This window comes from Gasterosteus aculeatus, chromosome 16, assembly GCF_964276395.1.
Source record: "Gasterosteus aculeatus chromosome 16, fGasAcu3.hap1.1, whole genome shotgun sequence".
NCBI lineage: Eukaryota > Metazoa > Chordata > Actinopteri > Perciformes > Gasterosteidae > Gasterosteus > Gasterosteus aculeatus.
In genome coordinates, this window is record NC_135704.1 from 18,108,426 (window position 1) to 18,125,413 (window position 16,988).

A 16,988-nucleotide genomic window follows, 5' to 3' on the forward strand; every position below is an offset into this window, starting at 1 on the left:
GTTTGAGGACATTGTATTCACACTACATCTGAGGGGAGACTGCATGCGGCTCTTACCTTCCTGGATGAAATTTGGGTTGAGAAGCTGGAAAACAGACCACGGTCAAAGTTAGAACTGTAATTGCGTTAGTTGTCTTTGTAAAGATAGTGCTCGAGTTGTGTCTTTTCTGTCGAACACCGAGTCGCTAAATCTCTTCGTTAGGAACAACGAGCGCTCACGTCCTGTAAATAGAGTGCGTGCGTACCTGCATGCCGGCGTTTGGGTCAAGGTCATCGTCACAGTCGGACTCGTCTGAAGTGTGAGCGTCCTGGTGGAGGACGGGCGGCGAGGGGAGGGTAAGAATGGGAAAAGATGTGGGAGTCAAAGGGGTTGAAAGGACGACCAAAGAAACACAACAAGGACGTAAACAGAGGAAACGAGGAGGGAAACGGGGTCAAAGGAGTGGGGAGGAAACACGATGAGAAAAGAGGAAAGAAAAATGACGCGGGGGAAGAAGAGGAGTGAGGAGGACGAAGAGACGATTAGGAGCATGAATGTCGGGAGAAATCGGCGCGTCATTTTAAACTTGTAGGAAGGGAACTCCAGCTGTGAAAGAACATCTGCGTGAAACTCACCTGAAAAGGTCCCTTCCTTCTGAGTCACTTTACCAGCGAGCGATCAACCCGTGCATTGCGATAAAGCGCTTTAAACGGCACACTGGCCAACGAGGAAACGCTTCAACAAAACATTGAAACTTCTCCAAAATGATTTTTGTCCTTTTAAAAGCACATTGGAAGTAGATATGTTGGGTGTTTACGACGTTCCAACACAATATAACATACATCTCAAGTACTGGCAGGAGGCAGGATCCGTGCGCTCATTCATCCCGTTTCCCGTTTCGATAAGTGGAAACTGGTTGTGAACTGAAACCGGCGACGGTGAAGCGGACTGTTCACCGTTAAATAGAAAGTTAAACGCAGAGGGAAAGGTTGTGCACTGTCACACCACCCTTACATGCAGAGGACACGGTGATCCGTGACATGTTAGTGCACTACGGAACACACTGCAAAATCATTCGACCTCCATCCGTGCACAAGGAGGGAGAAGTAAATCACAAAAAAAAAAAGAAATCAAGCTTTATTTTCCAGTCAGCGCATTTCAGGATCTGTGTTAAGAGCGAAACAATTTAAATAAAACCTGCCGCCTTAATAGTTGTCAGCGCGTATAATCTTTTAAAAATCTCACGCCGCTGACATAAATCCTCATTTACTCCTTCTGTGCAGCACGGGGGGGGCGGGGCTTACAGGGTCAAGGGTTACTCCCCCGATCTCGATTCTGCACCAGTTCTAAATGAATACTCCATAAATATGAAATGTACTTTATGAACATTACATTTAAATTATGTCAGCGACCGGTTGAGAACCACACACACACACACACACACACACACACACAGGGGGGTTAAAACTAAAAACCAAGTGCGGCAGGTGAGTGGTTTTCGGCACACACGTGACGTCAACCGGCGTGCCGCCGTCAGCCCGCGTTACTCACTTTGCCCTTTGACCTGGTGGCCGGGGAGGCGACAGGGGGGGGGGCGGCGCCGCCTTCTTTGGGCTTACGGAGGAGGCCGTTCTCCGGACCTCTGACCGCCAACGAGGAGACGTCCTTGGCGCGCTTCCGGGCACGCAGCGTGTTCCATGACAGAGACTTCCTGTTCGGTACAGGAACGAGAAACATCAACCAGCCAATCAGAGAGAAGTCTGGCTGCAGGCCCAACATGGCCGTCCAGTCTTCCTTCCCGGCATCAGGGGGCCGAGAGGAGCGCTACGTCCCTCGCCTTAAAGGGCCAGTCCCTCTGCACGCTAACACCCATCACTTATTATTCATTTTACGTTTGATGGTAGCCTAGCATGCTAACCGACCTTTACGAGGCTAGCAAGGAAACACTGCTACTCAACTAAAAGAATGGTCAAAGGATACAACACAATAATAAATATTTATATATATATATATATTATACACGCGCACAAGCAAGCTATGCTAACTAGCTACTAGTAGAACCTTTGCTATCCCTCATGTTCATGGGGGCAGATTTCTGCCACCTAATGAACTTTATCATTACAGTAAAAACTTTAGCCAACTTTATACAAAATAAAGCTTCATAATGTGTTTTATAGTGCATTTGAATTAGGCAGGAATTTGAATTCAAAAAAGCATTTGGCTTTTGAACTACAATAGTTAATGATATTCAGCAATTACAAAAGGTTTCAGAAATAAATATATGAAAGAATCTCAAACAATATTTATTAAAAATCTATACCATGAAATGGACAGAATTGCTTCACATATATGACTTTATGATTGATGGATTCTTTAGAATGGTGTGTTGTTGATTATTTCTGTCTGCGTAGTTTCTCTCTTCCATCGCGTTGGACAGCACGTCTGCACACTCTAAATGTGTGTGTGTGTGTTGTAGCAGAGGCTCCTGGCGGGGTCGCTGTTGCCTGAAGCTGCAGCCAGACCCTTCTGGTCCATTAAGAGACAGGAAAGGAAGGACAGTGGGACAGGAGGACATTCGGCCTGGAGATAAAGTGTGACCCGAGGAAAGAGGTGGCAGCGTACCGTACCTTCGTCTAGCACTCAGCCAGAGACACAACTGTGAGCCGTAGTGGAGAATCACACCTGTGCCTCCTGCAGACTCATCGGGATTCATATTTTTTGGGGGGTTCAAGAACATGAAAAATGTTCGTGTTGAACGGACGTTAAAGCATTCAGCTCTTCAAAACCTTTTGAATTCATGTTTCGAGTTTGTGCCTTCTGTGGAGTGTCAAACCGTTGTTAGTAAAAACTGAAATAAACAAGGTTAAAGAAAATGTCACAACAAAATACAATAAGGTGAAATTAAACATAGAGGGGAAAGATGCAGCTTCAGTGATGTTATACCTAAAATAGTCATATATTCACTTTCAGTCCTATTTTCTTCAGAGGATGCTTGATACGGCAACCTTTTAAAACAGAGTAATTCTTGATTTGATGTCTGTATCGTCCTCCTGCGAAACCCCTTTAGTCACCTGAATCCTTCTCCTTAAAGGGCCGGTGTGTACGCTCTGCTGGCGGACTCCGGAGAGGCCCTACTCTATATTTAGATTACTCATGCTAAGCTAATGAAAACAAGTGGTTTCACACGAGTAAAAACATAGTTGTGAAAATCAAATAATTTGCCAATAGGTCCCCTAAAATGTTCCACACTGGCCCTTTAAACAGAGCGTCTCCATCTAACGGTACGACGTGCACACAGAAGCAGGCAGAGCGCTCACTTTAATGTTTGCTGTTGTAGTTTATTTACAAATATTAAAAACTACAATCATCTTCAGCCTACCGCAGAACAAAACAGCTTCACCTTCACGTCGCTTTGCTAACTCATGCTCAAGTCCAAAAGGTTTATTTTACATATTTAAAAGACATTTAAAATCATTAGTATTAGACTAACAACAATGCTGACCGTTGCCATTAAACGCAACATATTGCACAGCCTGACATATTTTTTCTTGATATTTTTATCTTAAATAGTGCAAACGGGATTTTTTTGTTTTTAAACAGGAATGTTCTAGAACTTTGGTAAAAAAAAAAACAAAAAAAAAAAACAAGACGAACTTTGTACAGTGAACTGCCGACATTAATGTACAAAATCAACACGTAAGGAAAACAACCCCACTTTGTGTGTAAAATAAAATAATAATTAACAAGGCTGAAACAACAACAAGAGAAATAAACAAAAACTTGTGTTTAGATTGCCACAGACAACAAAATAAACTTCTCCACTGCGGAGAACGGGGCGGAGTCCACCTGAATGCCCCAGGTGAGTTTTGCTTTGATTTTTCAAAAACTGAAAAGAATGAAATACATACAAAAAAAAGAAAGAAATCAGGGTGTTAGGAACTGAAATAAGAGTCCGGTTTTAGCTCCACGCGAGTCTCGATGGTTCTCGCTCTGATATCCAGTTGGCTACGAGTTACAATATTTTCTATCCAGTCTATTTCTGTGTGATAAATCCTCAGAACTTGATCACATGGAAAGGAATCAGTGTGCGTGTGCGTGTGCGTGTGTGTGTGTGTGTGTGTTAAGGTTCTGTTGCAAGCCTGAAATCCGTTTTGGTGAAGTTGCCACGGAACCAACGGAGATAAAACTGTCACTGCAGCAGCACGACCGGCGGTAAGAGACCAGTTCTGTACATTTTACCTCCGAGGAGCAACAAGACAAAGTCAGGAATTAAAAAAAAAAAAAGCCTCCGAGTGTTCATTCCCAAAGGAAAGGGGGGGGGGGCTTAGGAACTGGGGATGAAAGTGGATAAAACAACGGAACTGAAAAAAAACAGGTAGACAAGAGTTGGTCACCTCCAATCTCTCATCCAATCCGAGTGCTTGGTCTGAAGCCCGACCAGAAGTGCGTCTGTCTTTAGGTAAAGAGGTGCCGGGGGGGGGTGGACTTACTTGATGTTGTTGGCGTCGGCCACCGCCGCCGAGAAGGAGGAGGTGGAAGCGGAGTCTTTTATGGGCTTTGTGAGCGGGCCCAGGATGTGTCCCGGCACCCAGCCCTCCGCGGCCGGCGACTGGCTGTTGGCCGGCCGGTAGACCAGGTACATGTTCTGCTGATTGGTGGCCAGGATCTGGACCGTCTCTCCCTGACTGACGCAGATCTCGTTCTCCTTGAGCGCCGAGTAGTCCCGGGAGACCGACATGGTGGAGGAGACGCCGTTGCAGCCGCCGTCAAAGTCCTGAGGAGGAGAGGACAGGAAGGAGAACAATGACAGAGGGAGAGGGTGAAGGTCAAGTGAGGACGTGGTTAAGGCGAGTCAACCTGAGCCGAAGAAGGGGAAAAAATAAAAGCCTGAAGATTTGACATACGGCACAAAAAGAATGGTGCAAAGACATTTGGATCTGCCCCCCGGAGGCTAGTTGCGCTTGTCAGATATAAAGGGCCTCAAAGATTCAGTCAAAGTAGGTTGGGTGTGTGTGTAAATATAAACCCACACAGTGTGTTGCTACACCTGCAGTAGCCCAGATTTTACCCTTGGCTTTCAGGGAACAATGAGCAGACAGAATGAAGGCAGAAAAGTGGGCTACATGTCCTAGTCGACCCGCTTTCTGCTGCAGTCTTTAGTGAAAAAGTGGAAAATGAAACAGAGCCACAAGTTTAAAGCTACACCCTGAGGAACCCCGGCCGTTTTAAAATACAAGTATGCTTAGTAGATAGCAACAATCCAGTTGGAAGTCAAGGCCGTCTGCAGGAACTCACCCTGGACTCGAAGCACGTCGACCCGCCGTTTGAGGTAGACACCCTAATCGGGGTCCTCCCTCGCTCCGCCTCCTTTTCACCAAACCCGACCGCCGACGACGGGCGGCTGTGATGCCCCACGGACGGTCGGTTCCCCGATGACGAGCGGTTTCTGTTCAGCGAGGAGCTGCTGCCCTTCTCCTTCTGGTACTCAATGGGGGACTGGAGAGCTAAAATCACATGCAGATCAGTTATACATTTTATTACTTTTTTTGGCATAACATTTTTCTACCCAATATTTTTGGACTTTTTTTCCCCCAAACATTTTCGACCTAATATTTTGCGACCTAAAATTTTCTGACTTTTTTTTCCATACATTTTTGGACCTAATATTTCTGGACTTTTTTTCAAAAACATTTTCCGACCTAATATTTTTGGACTTTTTTCCCCCAATTTTTCTGCGACCTAATATTTGTGGACATTTTCAACCCATCTTTTCCTGACCATACATTTTTTTACTTAATATTTTGGGACTTACTCACCTTTTTTTGACCTAATAATTTGGATTTTTTCCACACGTTTTTTGACCTAATATCTTGGAATTTTTTTGCAAAACATTTTCGACCTAAAATTTTGCAACCTAAAATTTTGTGACTTTTTTCCATACATTTTTGGACCTAATATTTTTGGCTTTTTTTTCCCCCAATTTTTTTGAGACCTAATATTTGTGGACATTTTTAACCCATCTATACCCAACCTTACATTTTTTTACTTATAATATTTTGGGACTTTTTTCCACACCTTTTTTTGACCTAATATTTTGGATTTTTTTCCATGATATTTTTTCTCCTAATATTTTTAGACTTATTCACGACATTTTTTCACCACGTATAATATACGTACAACATATTTGGACATTTTGTCCAAACTTTGCCTGCTTGATTCCTCACCAGACAGGAAGTTGCTCTGAGCATCCAGCACGTCCTGGATGTGTCGGACCCAGATCTGCTTGATGTCGACATTGGCGGCCTGCAGCGTGAAGCGATCAGACGAGCCGCGACACGACAAGACGAACTTACAGGGATCGTTGTCCACGCTTTCCTCCAGACCCAGGAAGCACACCTGTACGGTTGGAAGGAAGGAGGTGAAGTGGTGGTAGGACTAGCTTAAAGGTTCAGTCAACTCACAACAAAATGAACTAGTTTGTATTGATTTCTTTAAGTGTTTCTTTTTTTTCCCATGACATTTAATTAGTCTTCCAGGCTTATTTTCAGCATAACACCATAGATTTTCACAGTTTTATGCTTGGCTGAAGTGGACAAAAACCTCTGTATTTACTCTAAACAAAATGAAAGGAAGCGCAAGGTTGGCGGTTTGAACCCTGGCTCCCCCATGTCCCATGTCAAAGTGTCCATGAGCAAGACACCTAACCCCTAATTGCTCCCCGGGCAAAAATGTAAAAACCATGGGTTAGAAATGCAATGCAAGTTGCTCTGGATAAAAGCGTCAGCTAAATGACCTGTAATAAAATGTAATGAAATGACTGCAAATGTAGTTCTAACTCCAAAAGTTAAATTAGAATCAGCAGCCCTTTAACAACATGCATCACTAATATTCTCTCCTCCGCTCACCTTGATGCTCTTCTTGAACTGGTACCCCGGCGTGGACGATCCTTTCCTGAGCAGCTCGCTGAAGATGACGATCTGCTCGAAGAGGAAGACCCGGCGTTCTTTGGAGCGCGACAGGACGCCGGTGTCCTGCTCAATCACAAAGAAGGTCTCCTGCTGCAGCAGCTTTCCCTGACACATCAGCTTGCCCTGCAGAGAGAGGGGGTCGGTCAACACAGTTTGATCAAAATCATGAACGTGGACGGGTGGAGGGTGCACCGGGCCGAGTGCCGAAGAGGAAAACATACCTCGTATCCCTGCAGCCGACCCAAATTCATCATGTCGTTACACAGCTTAGGGACCTGAGACATCAAATCTACCGCTTTCTGTGGGAGCCAGAGAGGGAGACGTTTCACAATTAGTTCAAATAAAAAGCGCCCGGATTCAGACGAGTCTTTGAACGCACAAGATTTTACCTCGATTTGTTCGCAGTCGATGCCGGCCTTAGAGCTGTACTTCAGGAAGTCCTTGAGAGCAACATGAACGCAACATTAACACTCCAACTTCAACCAATAGTCAGGCACATAAAGAGGTCCTCTTTGCTTCCAACCAACAACCAGCATATATATGCATGATACCTTCAGCAATAGCTGGTACTTGGTAATTCTCTGGATTGGTTTGATGAGGAAGTCACTGATGGTAAACCTGGACTGGGATTCCTGCTGGATTGCCTGGAAGAGATTATCGAAACAAAAGACTTCATTTTTATCCATTTGTCCTCCTCTTACGTACATTTGGTCAGTTAAATGCCATTTTTTAAGTAAGCCAATTTTGAACAGCTTCAAAAGCTTATCTAACATGGACATAGAGAGCCCAAAAAATGTCACTTACATCAAAAAAGGTGTCGTATTCTGCAACAATGAACTCTGACTTCGGCTTATTCTGACAATAAATCACGTACATGTGGAGTCTCCTTTCCTGTAACAAACATCATCCGGGTCAAATCCATTTCAACAGCACAAAGGTCATCGCCCTCATCGCTCACAACGCCTCACGCACGTGTTTGATGAAGAGCTCAGGAAGGTGTTCGTGGTCCTCCAGGCACTTCTCCAGCTCTCCGACGAAGAAGCTGCCGGAGACAGAGGTGGGACGTTTCCAACGGGGCTCTTTGCACACATTACGTTTACGTCCAAAAGAGCTTTCATCACACGCGAGTCCCACTTACTCTCTGTGCCAGTCGTAGATCTGGTGGATGTTCCCGAAGACGATTTTGTCCTTCCCTTTCATGTCGTCGGGGACGCCCTTCTCCTCGATCTTTTTCATGAAGCACTGCGGGGGTAAAAGAGGGTCGCCGTGTTCAGGGGGGGTTGCCGTTTGTACATACCGTGGGACGATTGCGCGGTGTGGAATAACAGCGTTATTATTGGCCTTTTCCATCTAAAATCCCTTTGACCCTTAACCACTACGCCTCAAGCTGTCTGTCTCACCTCCACCACGATGCCCAGGTCTTTGACGTAGTCCTTCTCCGTCTGAATCAGCTCTTTCAGGACAAACCTGCGCAGAACCATCAGGGAAATCGGCTGAAGAAAAAACAATGGTGCTAACAAAACCCCCCTCAAGAGCTTCTACCCAGAACATTTACACTGTAGGCTTTCGTCCACAAGCCACACATGGGGTTTGACCAAGAACACTCGTTTCTGTTCAAAGGGTCTCGTCTAAAACCCAACGTGGTTCCATAACAGCATCATAGGCGTTGAGGTCTGCTTCCTCATTCAAAGAACCCTCGAAAAAGCCTTTGTTCCAAAACAGGTTCCCTCAGAAGCAAATGGCCGCGGGTGGAAGCTACACCCTTGCACAGACAGTAGTAGCTGTTGTGATGGACCCAGCTGTGGCAGTGGAACTAACGGCACTCACATGCGTCCTCTCATGGCTTTGGCTCTCTGCTCCAGCTCAGGGTTCCGGGGCTGGACGGCGGTGGTTTGTTCCGGTGGGGACAGAGGCGAGAAGCCGGGGTACGCTCCGGGCTCCAGAGTCTGAAGAGGGGAGGGGCAGCGTTTAGAGGCGGGCGAACCCGCCGCCCGCTCGTCCACTTTTCAGAATTATTAGTCACATTCAGGAAAGCCGAGAAACGATTCTCTACCACTTCCGGTTCGGCACATTGAAATTGAAATTGAATGCGTGAAACTGCTCGTGTGTACGACCAACGCACACGATCATACCCACTCACCATCTTGGTTTTAACCAGTTTTTCAATGGCGCTAACCAGCTCTGCGGCGCTGGGCACCTCAGAGGACGACTGCAGAGACGTTAGCAAGGATGAAGACTGAGAGGGTAAGAGAGAGAAGACCAGCAGGGTCAGAGGGATTGGAAGTGAAGGAGAGAAGGCGGGAAGGGAAAAAACGCAGAGAAAGAGAGGAGAGCGGTTCGTATTTACGCTCAAAGACCAAAGAGAAACGCTGCAGGCGGTTCGACAGATGTTACAGCCAGTCATTAGCCCCCCCCCCCCCCCCCCCTCTGTGCACCGGCTCACCTTGTCGTCCTGAGCCGAGGAGTCCTTGATGATCTCCATGGGGGGGGGCAGAGGGTTGTGGGCCTCCTCGTCCTGCTCCTCCTCCCCACCGCTCTGCATCCCAGAGGGGGTCCTAGAGAGGAGGTTGCTCTCCTTACCGTGGGACCCCTGGAGGATCACACACACACACACGCACACACACACACACACAAAATTCAACTAGAAATGCAAAATAAAAAGTCCTATTTCTCCCACGACTGCTCATTTCAACCATTAATCCAGTTCATTCATCAAAAGCACGAAGTGATCGAAAAGGCCGAGACTCCTTCTTGGTCAAACCTCCTCGAATGAGCAACGCAGCAGGAGGATGCGGAGTCAAGTTGGGGGAAGTGCTGATGAATCACAGATAAAGGAATACTGGTGGTTATGGTCATTTGATTGTTTCAATGTGACAATTGACACAGAATGAAGAGATGGTTTGGAGAAAAGAAATAGCTATAGGCTTAGACTGCCGGGGGACTTCTTAGGACACACCGAGCTCCTCTCTCACGCTCTCGTTCTACAACAATTCACGTTTTATTAATGCACATGACTAATTCAGCTTCTTTCCGGGAGTTTTTTTTGTGCTTTCTCCCCTATCAGGTCTCCGTAGATCGTGGTTCCTTCGGGACCCTGGTCCTGACACCTACCGTGGCCATGCTGACGCCTGCTGCTGCCATCATCATCATTATTTTAGATATTAATCATATTACTTTACTCATAAACCGACATTACCCTCTCCTAAAATCTCTGTGCCCTCCTTCCCCACAGGCTTCTGTGGATGGTGGTTCTATGTGATGGTGGTTCTATGTGATGGTGGTTCTATGTGATGGTGGTTGCCCCTGCAGTGGTCCTGCTGTGCGCCTGGCTTACTACTCACAACTACTTGAATCATTTCTGTCATAGGAATTGCATGTTTTATACATTGTTCATTCTGTACACATGGCATCCATTGTAGTCTGTCCATCCCGGGAGTGGGATCCCTCCTCTGACGTTCTCCCTAAGGTTTCTTCCCTTTTTTCCCTCTTGGAAGGGTTTTTTCATTTTTCGGGGAGTTTTTCCTGTGCCGATGGTGGGTTTCGGGACAGAGGATGTTGTATGTGTACAGACTGTAAAGCCCTCTGAGGCAAATTTGTAATTATGGGCTATACAAAATAAAATGAATTGAATTGAAATAGAAAGACTCACATGGGAAGAAACATTTTCAAAAACAAGAAAATCCACATTGGTTAAAGTGTATGTCATATTTCTTATTATTTTTTAAATAATAGTATCATTTCACATTTGTCCGACGCGGAAATAAAAGACTGATTTCCAGTTTGGTTGCACAAACAAACCATGATTCTTCCTTTCCTCGCTTCCTTTCCTGTCTCCCGCGAGGTGAAATGGCCGTTTATGTTCATGGAGTCTGGCGTCAAAAGTGAAGTATTCTAAATATAACGAGTGTCTAAAGATCCATTGGTTTCTCCAAACTGGGCCCACTGGGTAGCAGAAGGCCGAGTGCGGAGAAGGACCCCGTTCGACCTCTCGGCCTACGCGCCCCCCGGGGGGAAGCAGCCGATGGATTACCTTTGACCACAGAGGCGTTGTGTACAGGAACAGATAAGAGCCGTAAATCGGGTGTGCAGGCAACGCATACCTTTGAACGAGGAATTGTGCCCCGACGGTGTTTCGACAATTTGCATTCGGTGTATTGGATCGTGTATTTTTAACCTTGCCTACAAACACAGCTGATGCAAACGTACTGCAGCATCCAAAACGTGTTCCAAAAACACGTGGAAGCTCTCTAAAATAGAAAATAAGGAAAAATAAGATCCACAGCTGGTCAGCTGGTTTAGGGAATGAATCATTTTAGGTAATTCACATTTTCCCATCAGAGAAAATCTCCTCCTGAATGGCATCTTATTCTGAATTCATCAAAAGACAGGAAGCACAGCGGAGGAAACGCTCCCCATAAATATCACTGCTTACCTCATCGATGATGTCATCCGGCTGGTTCGGGTCAGGTTGTCCGAGGTCAATACTTTTCCTGCTTTCCTCTCTTCCTGTTCCTGCATTCAAGATAAAGGTTTGCTTGAAGTCAAGACAACAGATTCAATGCAAATAAATACAATGTGTGTCCCAAAGCCCCCCCCCCCCCCCCCAGACCCCCCCCGTGGTGCGCGAGCGTTGGTGAAGCCCTCACCGCCCTTCTTCTGTTTGTTGCCGGGGAGCTTCTTGACGGAGCTGCCGTGGCTGAGGCGGCGCACCGGACTCGTCAGCCACTTCCTCAGAGTGTTCGTGGAGCGCTTGGGGCCCGGAGAGCTGGACTGCAGCGAGTTGAGGGACGGCTGCGGCTGGAGGTTGGTCACGGACTCAGTCTTTCCATCGGGGCCGCTGACGGCGTAGTTTTCTGAAAGAAGTCAAACCGTTTAGGGAGCTTGAAGGCAAAAAAGCCGCCGTTGGGGTCAGTGGGAAGATGAAAAGCCTCGACACGAAATATGGAAGTGGCTTTTATTTTGAAAGACTACAACTGACCTTCATGCAAGTAGAGCTGATCTAACATTTCTCCTGCCTGTCCCGTTTTTACATCACTGCGTCATGTTTTGAATGTGGTGAAGGGAAACTCAGATCCAGGTGAGTCTTCCGCTTAATAAAGTAAATAAATAAAACGGGTTTTACAGCTGCTCTCGTGTCACATCAAAATATTTGGAACCAGACCGGCCTGAAGCATCGTTGCCTTTTCTGTTAACACAACAGACCGTGTGTGTGTGTGTGTGTGTGTGGATCAGCTGGGAGCTGTGGGTAGCGGCTGCTGTGGTGTCGGTCGTTTGTTTCAAACAGGAAATGGAAGGTCAAGGGTCAACAGTATCTCGAGGGGTCCCCGCTCTGCATGAATGGGAAGTCCCGCCCTCTTTTTTATTTACCTTCCTTTCTCTTTATTTATTCCCTCCCTCCTCTCGCTTTGTGCTTTCTAACCGACTGTCTTCCACTTTCACAAAAATGTCTGTTGTTGAGCTGCAGGCGGCGCAAAAACATTCCATAAAAATCACTTCTTGGAAGTATTACAAGTCACATCAGGTCAACAACTTGCAAAAAGCTTGTTTATTTTGATATATAGATACTATATAGAAATAAATAAATGATCACTAGACCATAGCCATGCTTTTACTTGCACCCTTTTTCCCCCGAATGTCACCGGTCTCCCCTACCTGCCTCTTCATGGGCTCATTTCTTGGCGCCGCAGGCTAATGGCGCGGATCACTGGTGGCCGTTTCAGTTCTTATCTGATTGTGAGACAAAAATGGCCTCTGATTCGCTGTAGCGCTCACGAGAGGGAGACGTAGCCCTGCTGAGTGGATCTACCAAACATACGTGGATAGAACTACACAAAAGACTGGATGTGGATGGAAAACGTGGCGTCTCCTTTGGCAAAAGCTGAAACAAACTGGTAGGTCACAAGTCCCGCCCCCCCCCGCAACACAAACACATTTGTTGCATTTAAACTTTCCAGAAATCTCCAAACTTCATCAAATGTTTGTCCAGCCAAATAGCTGCTGCTCTGCTAGCGCGGCAGCTAGGCGCTCGTGACCTCGCTGGACCCTTAATGCCACAGCTCCGAAGGTGACGCAATTTACCCACAATGCAACACAAAACAGCCGATGCAACCTAGTAGTTCTGCACACGCCAAAGGCAGCGCTAATACATTTCACAGAACACAAGACACGAGGCAAACACCCCGCCGCGGGGCTTGAGCCGCCCTCCCCTCGCCGCGCCGCCCCCCCCCCCCCCCCGGAGCGCCATCGAGCGGTTCCAGCCGCGCGGTTTTTAAGGGAGGCAAAGACGTCACCAGGCGACGGCGGTTGCCGAGGGGCCCCTGGCGACCGAGACGCACGACTGAGCGACGGGGCCGACTGATAAGAGCGAGAGAGATGACGCAGCGGAACGGGCCGACGCGAGGTCACGTGGCCGCGGAATAGTGATGTCCTCCATTTGTCTTCTTCACACACTTAATGGACACCCCTCGATCTTTCTTCTTCGGGTCGCCATCGAGCAGACCAGAACATCTGGGGACAAAGAACCTTTGTGGTAAATGAACACCAGACGACTCTCGCTCTCCATCCGGACGTCCGGGTTTGTCTCTCGTCCGGCGTCGGTGACGTCACGCTTGACTCAACGCGGCAGGACGCACTTTATGTCACTTTCACGTTGGGCTCCTCGGGGGGGGGGGGGGGGCTGTCCAAGAGTATTTCTTGCTTCTTTGAAGAGGAGGTATTTGAAGGAGGGAGTACTGCGCACACTACACGTACTACCCAGAGTACAGCGGTGTCGCACAGACGGACAAAGTCAGGTGAGACCAAACAAGGAAGCTTTTGTTCAGCCGCCGACAGAAAGACAGACGGCCTACTGTGAGAATCCCCATCACTCAGTAGCTTTAATCACACACACACACACAGATCTGACCTCCGGTCTATAGATACCAAACTAGTGGTCTGAATGCAACAGAACAGGGGTCGCGCTCTCACACACACACACACACACACACACACACACTTTGTCTATGAATGCCTGCATTGACAAGAGAGTACTGAAACTCAGAGCCGCTGTGCTCAAGACGCACACACACACAAAAATGAAACCAGTGCAACGCTACGTGGTACGGCAAGTACACAAGAGTCATGTGAAAAGTACTGCAGTCGTGTTTTGCCGCTCGCTCTCCTCCCATCATGCTTTTCACTCCATGACCAGAAGGGACAGTAATCTGGAGGGGGGCACATTCCGCTCATACCTCGCTCGGTCTTGCACCTTACCTATTTCACAAAAAAAAAAAAAACGCACAACATCACGCTGACTGAGCAAATAAACTTGACAAGTCAGCACCAAGCGGGTTAAGACTTTTAAGAGGTTAAGAGGTTTATTTTGAAGAGACAACGCTGCAAAAAAAAAAAAAAAAACGTAACGTCATAAGGATAAATCAATCAACCAGGCAGCGATCTATAGAAAGACACACAGCTGTTCATTTCATATATATATATATATATATATATATATGAAATGACACATGTAGTCCACTGAGATGCTTTGCACTGGACTAGACACAACTAACCAAGCCTGTTAAATCGACAAACATATTTGTAATTCCTGGCGCAATCAAGTTTCGTGTCCTTCCTTCGGCTGTCCCACAGGTTTCTGTTTTCTTGAAAACGGAGACGCCGCCTCTCTGCGAACAATGGCAGCGACCCCAGATCGGCGCCCTCACCGTGGACCCGTCGCTGGAACCAGTGGAACCAGTTCAGCTGCAAACCACCCGGCACTGCAGGCTCAAAGTCCTCCGCCGGTCCACACGGGCCGCGGTTAAACGCACGCACACACACACGCACACACACGCACACACACACCTATGCACGTGCTCTCAAAGACGCACTGAGGCGATAACAGTCCCCCTCGGGCTTGAGGGAGAAATACTTCCTCCATGATGGAGACACAAAAGGCATTTTCCATCTCCAATAGCCTCATTGACAACATGTATTTGACAGTATTAGTGTACATGCCACTCAAATATCACCCATTTAACTCATTTAATAAAGTAGTGATTCTCATCTCGAGTCGGGTAACAAATAATAAAAACCATAACCACCAAGTGAGGGGATTGTCAAAGCCTTTTTTTTTTTTTTAAGTGAACCAAAACGACCTGTCCGAAATATATAAATACTCAGACTTGCTCCCTGATCAGAAAAGCGCGACAAAGTGACTCTAATGGTTCATTTGTGTGTGAAATGGGCCACTGCAGGACCCACTGCTGCACCCGCCCCCCCAAAACCAACCAAGCACAGACCCGAAACTCAAACAAACGCCACAGTCCCTCGCGGAGAAGACTGCAGGACCCGGGACCTTCCGTTCCCACGGTGAACTGGTATCCATGACGACAGAACCTGTTGATACAGATCCATCAGGATCTGTATCAGAGGCAGGACCCGGCCCCGGGCCGACGGGGCCGGGGCAGTGTCCTCTGCAGGACGCCCGGCCCACCGCTCATGTCCCCCGGGGACATGGTGACAGGTCCTTCAGAGACGTGGGGACGGTCGCGGGGGTTCAGGAAGTGATTGCAGAGACCACTGCGGCGGAGACGCCTTTAAGCCTTTGGCATAACCTGCTGCGCTCTAAAACACACACACACACACACACACACACACACCTTGTGCAGAGGATGACTTAATTGTGGGAAACTGATTGCGCAATCGAACATTCTCCACCGAGACAAAGACAGAAACTGTCTCTGTAAGACACAACTTTCTGACTCACAAAGTCTTCATTTTCTGTTCCCGTACGGCACCACTGTTTATATACTCTGTGTTTGTCATCGATGAAGGACACACACACACACACACACACACACACGATACTGACCAAACATCTCAAGCATACAATAGACACACTCACACACACACACACACACACATACGTAGCAAACACACACAAGTGGCCCACCTGTGGTGTTGTAGCAGCAGCAGCAGCAGCGGCTGAGGATCCATCCACAGCAATGTCGCTTCATCCTCCTTCACACACACACACACACACACACACACACACACACACACCTCTCCCTCTGGTTCGGGCCGCCTGACTCAAACCGCTGAAGCCGGTCGCGCCGACGGAGTGACTGACTGAGGGCGTGTGAACGCCGGCAGCTTCAGGTCCACACTGCTGACATTCACCTCGGAGGGAGGGAACCAGGTAGGAGGAGACAGAGGCGGAGCCTACACACACACACACACACACACACACACACACGCGCACACACACACAGACACACACACACGCTCCCTTACCCTCTGTCTGGGACAGAAGTCGGGGTTAATGATCGTGCGTCCTCCTGCAGTGGCCCATTTCACACACAAATGAACTTCGGCTGATGTTCTGCAGCAGGAAATAACACGCAACCACAGCCGCTGTGAGCGCACACCACCCGCAGGGCGCCTTAAAGACTCACAAGGTCTTTCTACCGCAGCGACGTCCTAAACAAGAGGACAAACTTTGTCCACGTCAAAGAGAAGCGAGAGCGACCCCAGCACAGTAGAAGCCTCGGCCCTCCTTCACGGGACCTACAAACTGCACCGGGACTCATCTGTTCAGTCAAAGTCCTCCGTGTCTCCACAGCCTCTCTGGAGGACAACAAAGACCAGTCACTAATTAATCTTTTCAGCCGGCTTCGTTTTCTACTGTCTAGTGTGTCTTAAACATACGTGTGTGTGTGTGTGTGTGCGTGCGTGCCTGTGAGTTTATTTCCCTGTGTGGCGGCTGCTGTTGTCCCATTTGCATCTCTCTGCAGAAACACAAAACATCCCTTTCATCAGCAAGAGCATAAAACACGGCGCGGCAGCGTCAGGCAAAGCAGCTGATCCGCCGGCGTGTGCGTGTCCACGGTGGAGAGGAATCACCCACACGTGACGCAACTGTACCAGGGCGGCCAGTTATACTAGTTACACTAGGAGAGCCGAGTCTGTGCGTGTGCGTGTGCGTGTGTGTTTCTGGGAGGACGTTTACGGCTACTGGAATGCAAAGATGATCATAGGATAATAACACTGTGGGATTTGCTTTCC

General features: G+C 47.7%; 1 protein-coding gene across 8 annotated transcripts in view; it reads right to left on the bottom strand.

The window, feature by feature from the left end:
* Positions 1–16,988, bottom strand: part of kalrna (kalirin RhoGEF kinase a) — a 72,365-nt gene that overhangs the window by 4,775 nt on the left and 50,602 nt on the right. For 4 of the 8 annotated variants that reach the window (XM_040200841.2, XM_078090610.1, XM_040200843.2 and 1 more), the window contains exons 41-59: positions 11,594–11,800; positions 11,380–11,459; positions 9,391–9,537; positions 9,088–9,183; positions 8,775–8,893; positions 8,348–8,414; positions 8,086–8,189; positions 7,920–7,989; positions 7,752–7,838; positions 7,499–7,591; positions 7,337–7,387; positions 7,169–7,246; positions 6,885–7,070; positions 6,204–6,375; positions 5,275–5,483; positions 4,470–4,753; positions 1,531–1,690; positions 245–307; positions 57–84 (exon numbers count right to left, since the gene is read on the bottom strand). In XM_040200841.2, the coding sequence (XP_040056775.2) occupies positions 57–84; positions 245–307; positions 1,531–1,690; positions 4,470–4,753; positions 5,275–5,483; positions 6,204–6,375; positions 6,885–7,070; positions 7,169–7,246; positions 7,337–7,387; positions 7,499–7,591; positions 7,752–7,838; positions 7,920–7,989; positions 8,086–8,189; positions 8,348–8,414; positions 8,775–8,893; positions 9,088–9,183; positions 9,391–9,537; positions 11,380–11,459; positions 11,594–11,800 (2,301 nt within the window). Of the gene's footprint in view, positions 1–56; positions 85–244; positions 308–1,530; positions 1,691–3,296; positions 4,754–5,274; positions 5,484–6,203; positions 6,376–6,884; positions 7,071–7,168; positions 7,247–7,336; positions 7,388–7,498; positions 7,592–7,751; positions 7,839–7,919; positions 7,990–8,085; positions 8,190–8,347; positions 8,415–8,774; positions 8,894–9,087; positions 9,184–9,390; positions 9,538–11,379; positions 11,460–11,593; positions 11,801–11,925; positions 12,076–15,876; positions 16,092–16,988 lie in introns of those variants that run through there. The other 4 variants (XM_078090612.1, XM_078090613.1, XM_078090614.1 and 1 more) reach the window with 3 other exon arrangements.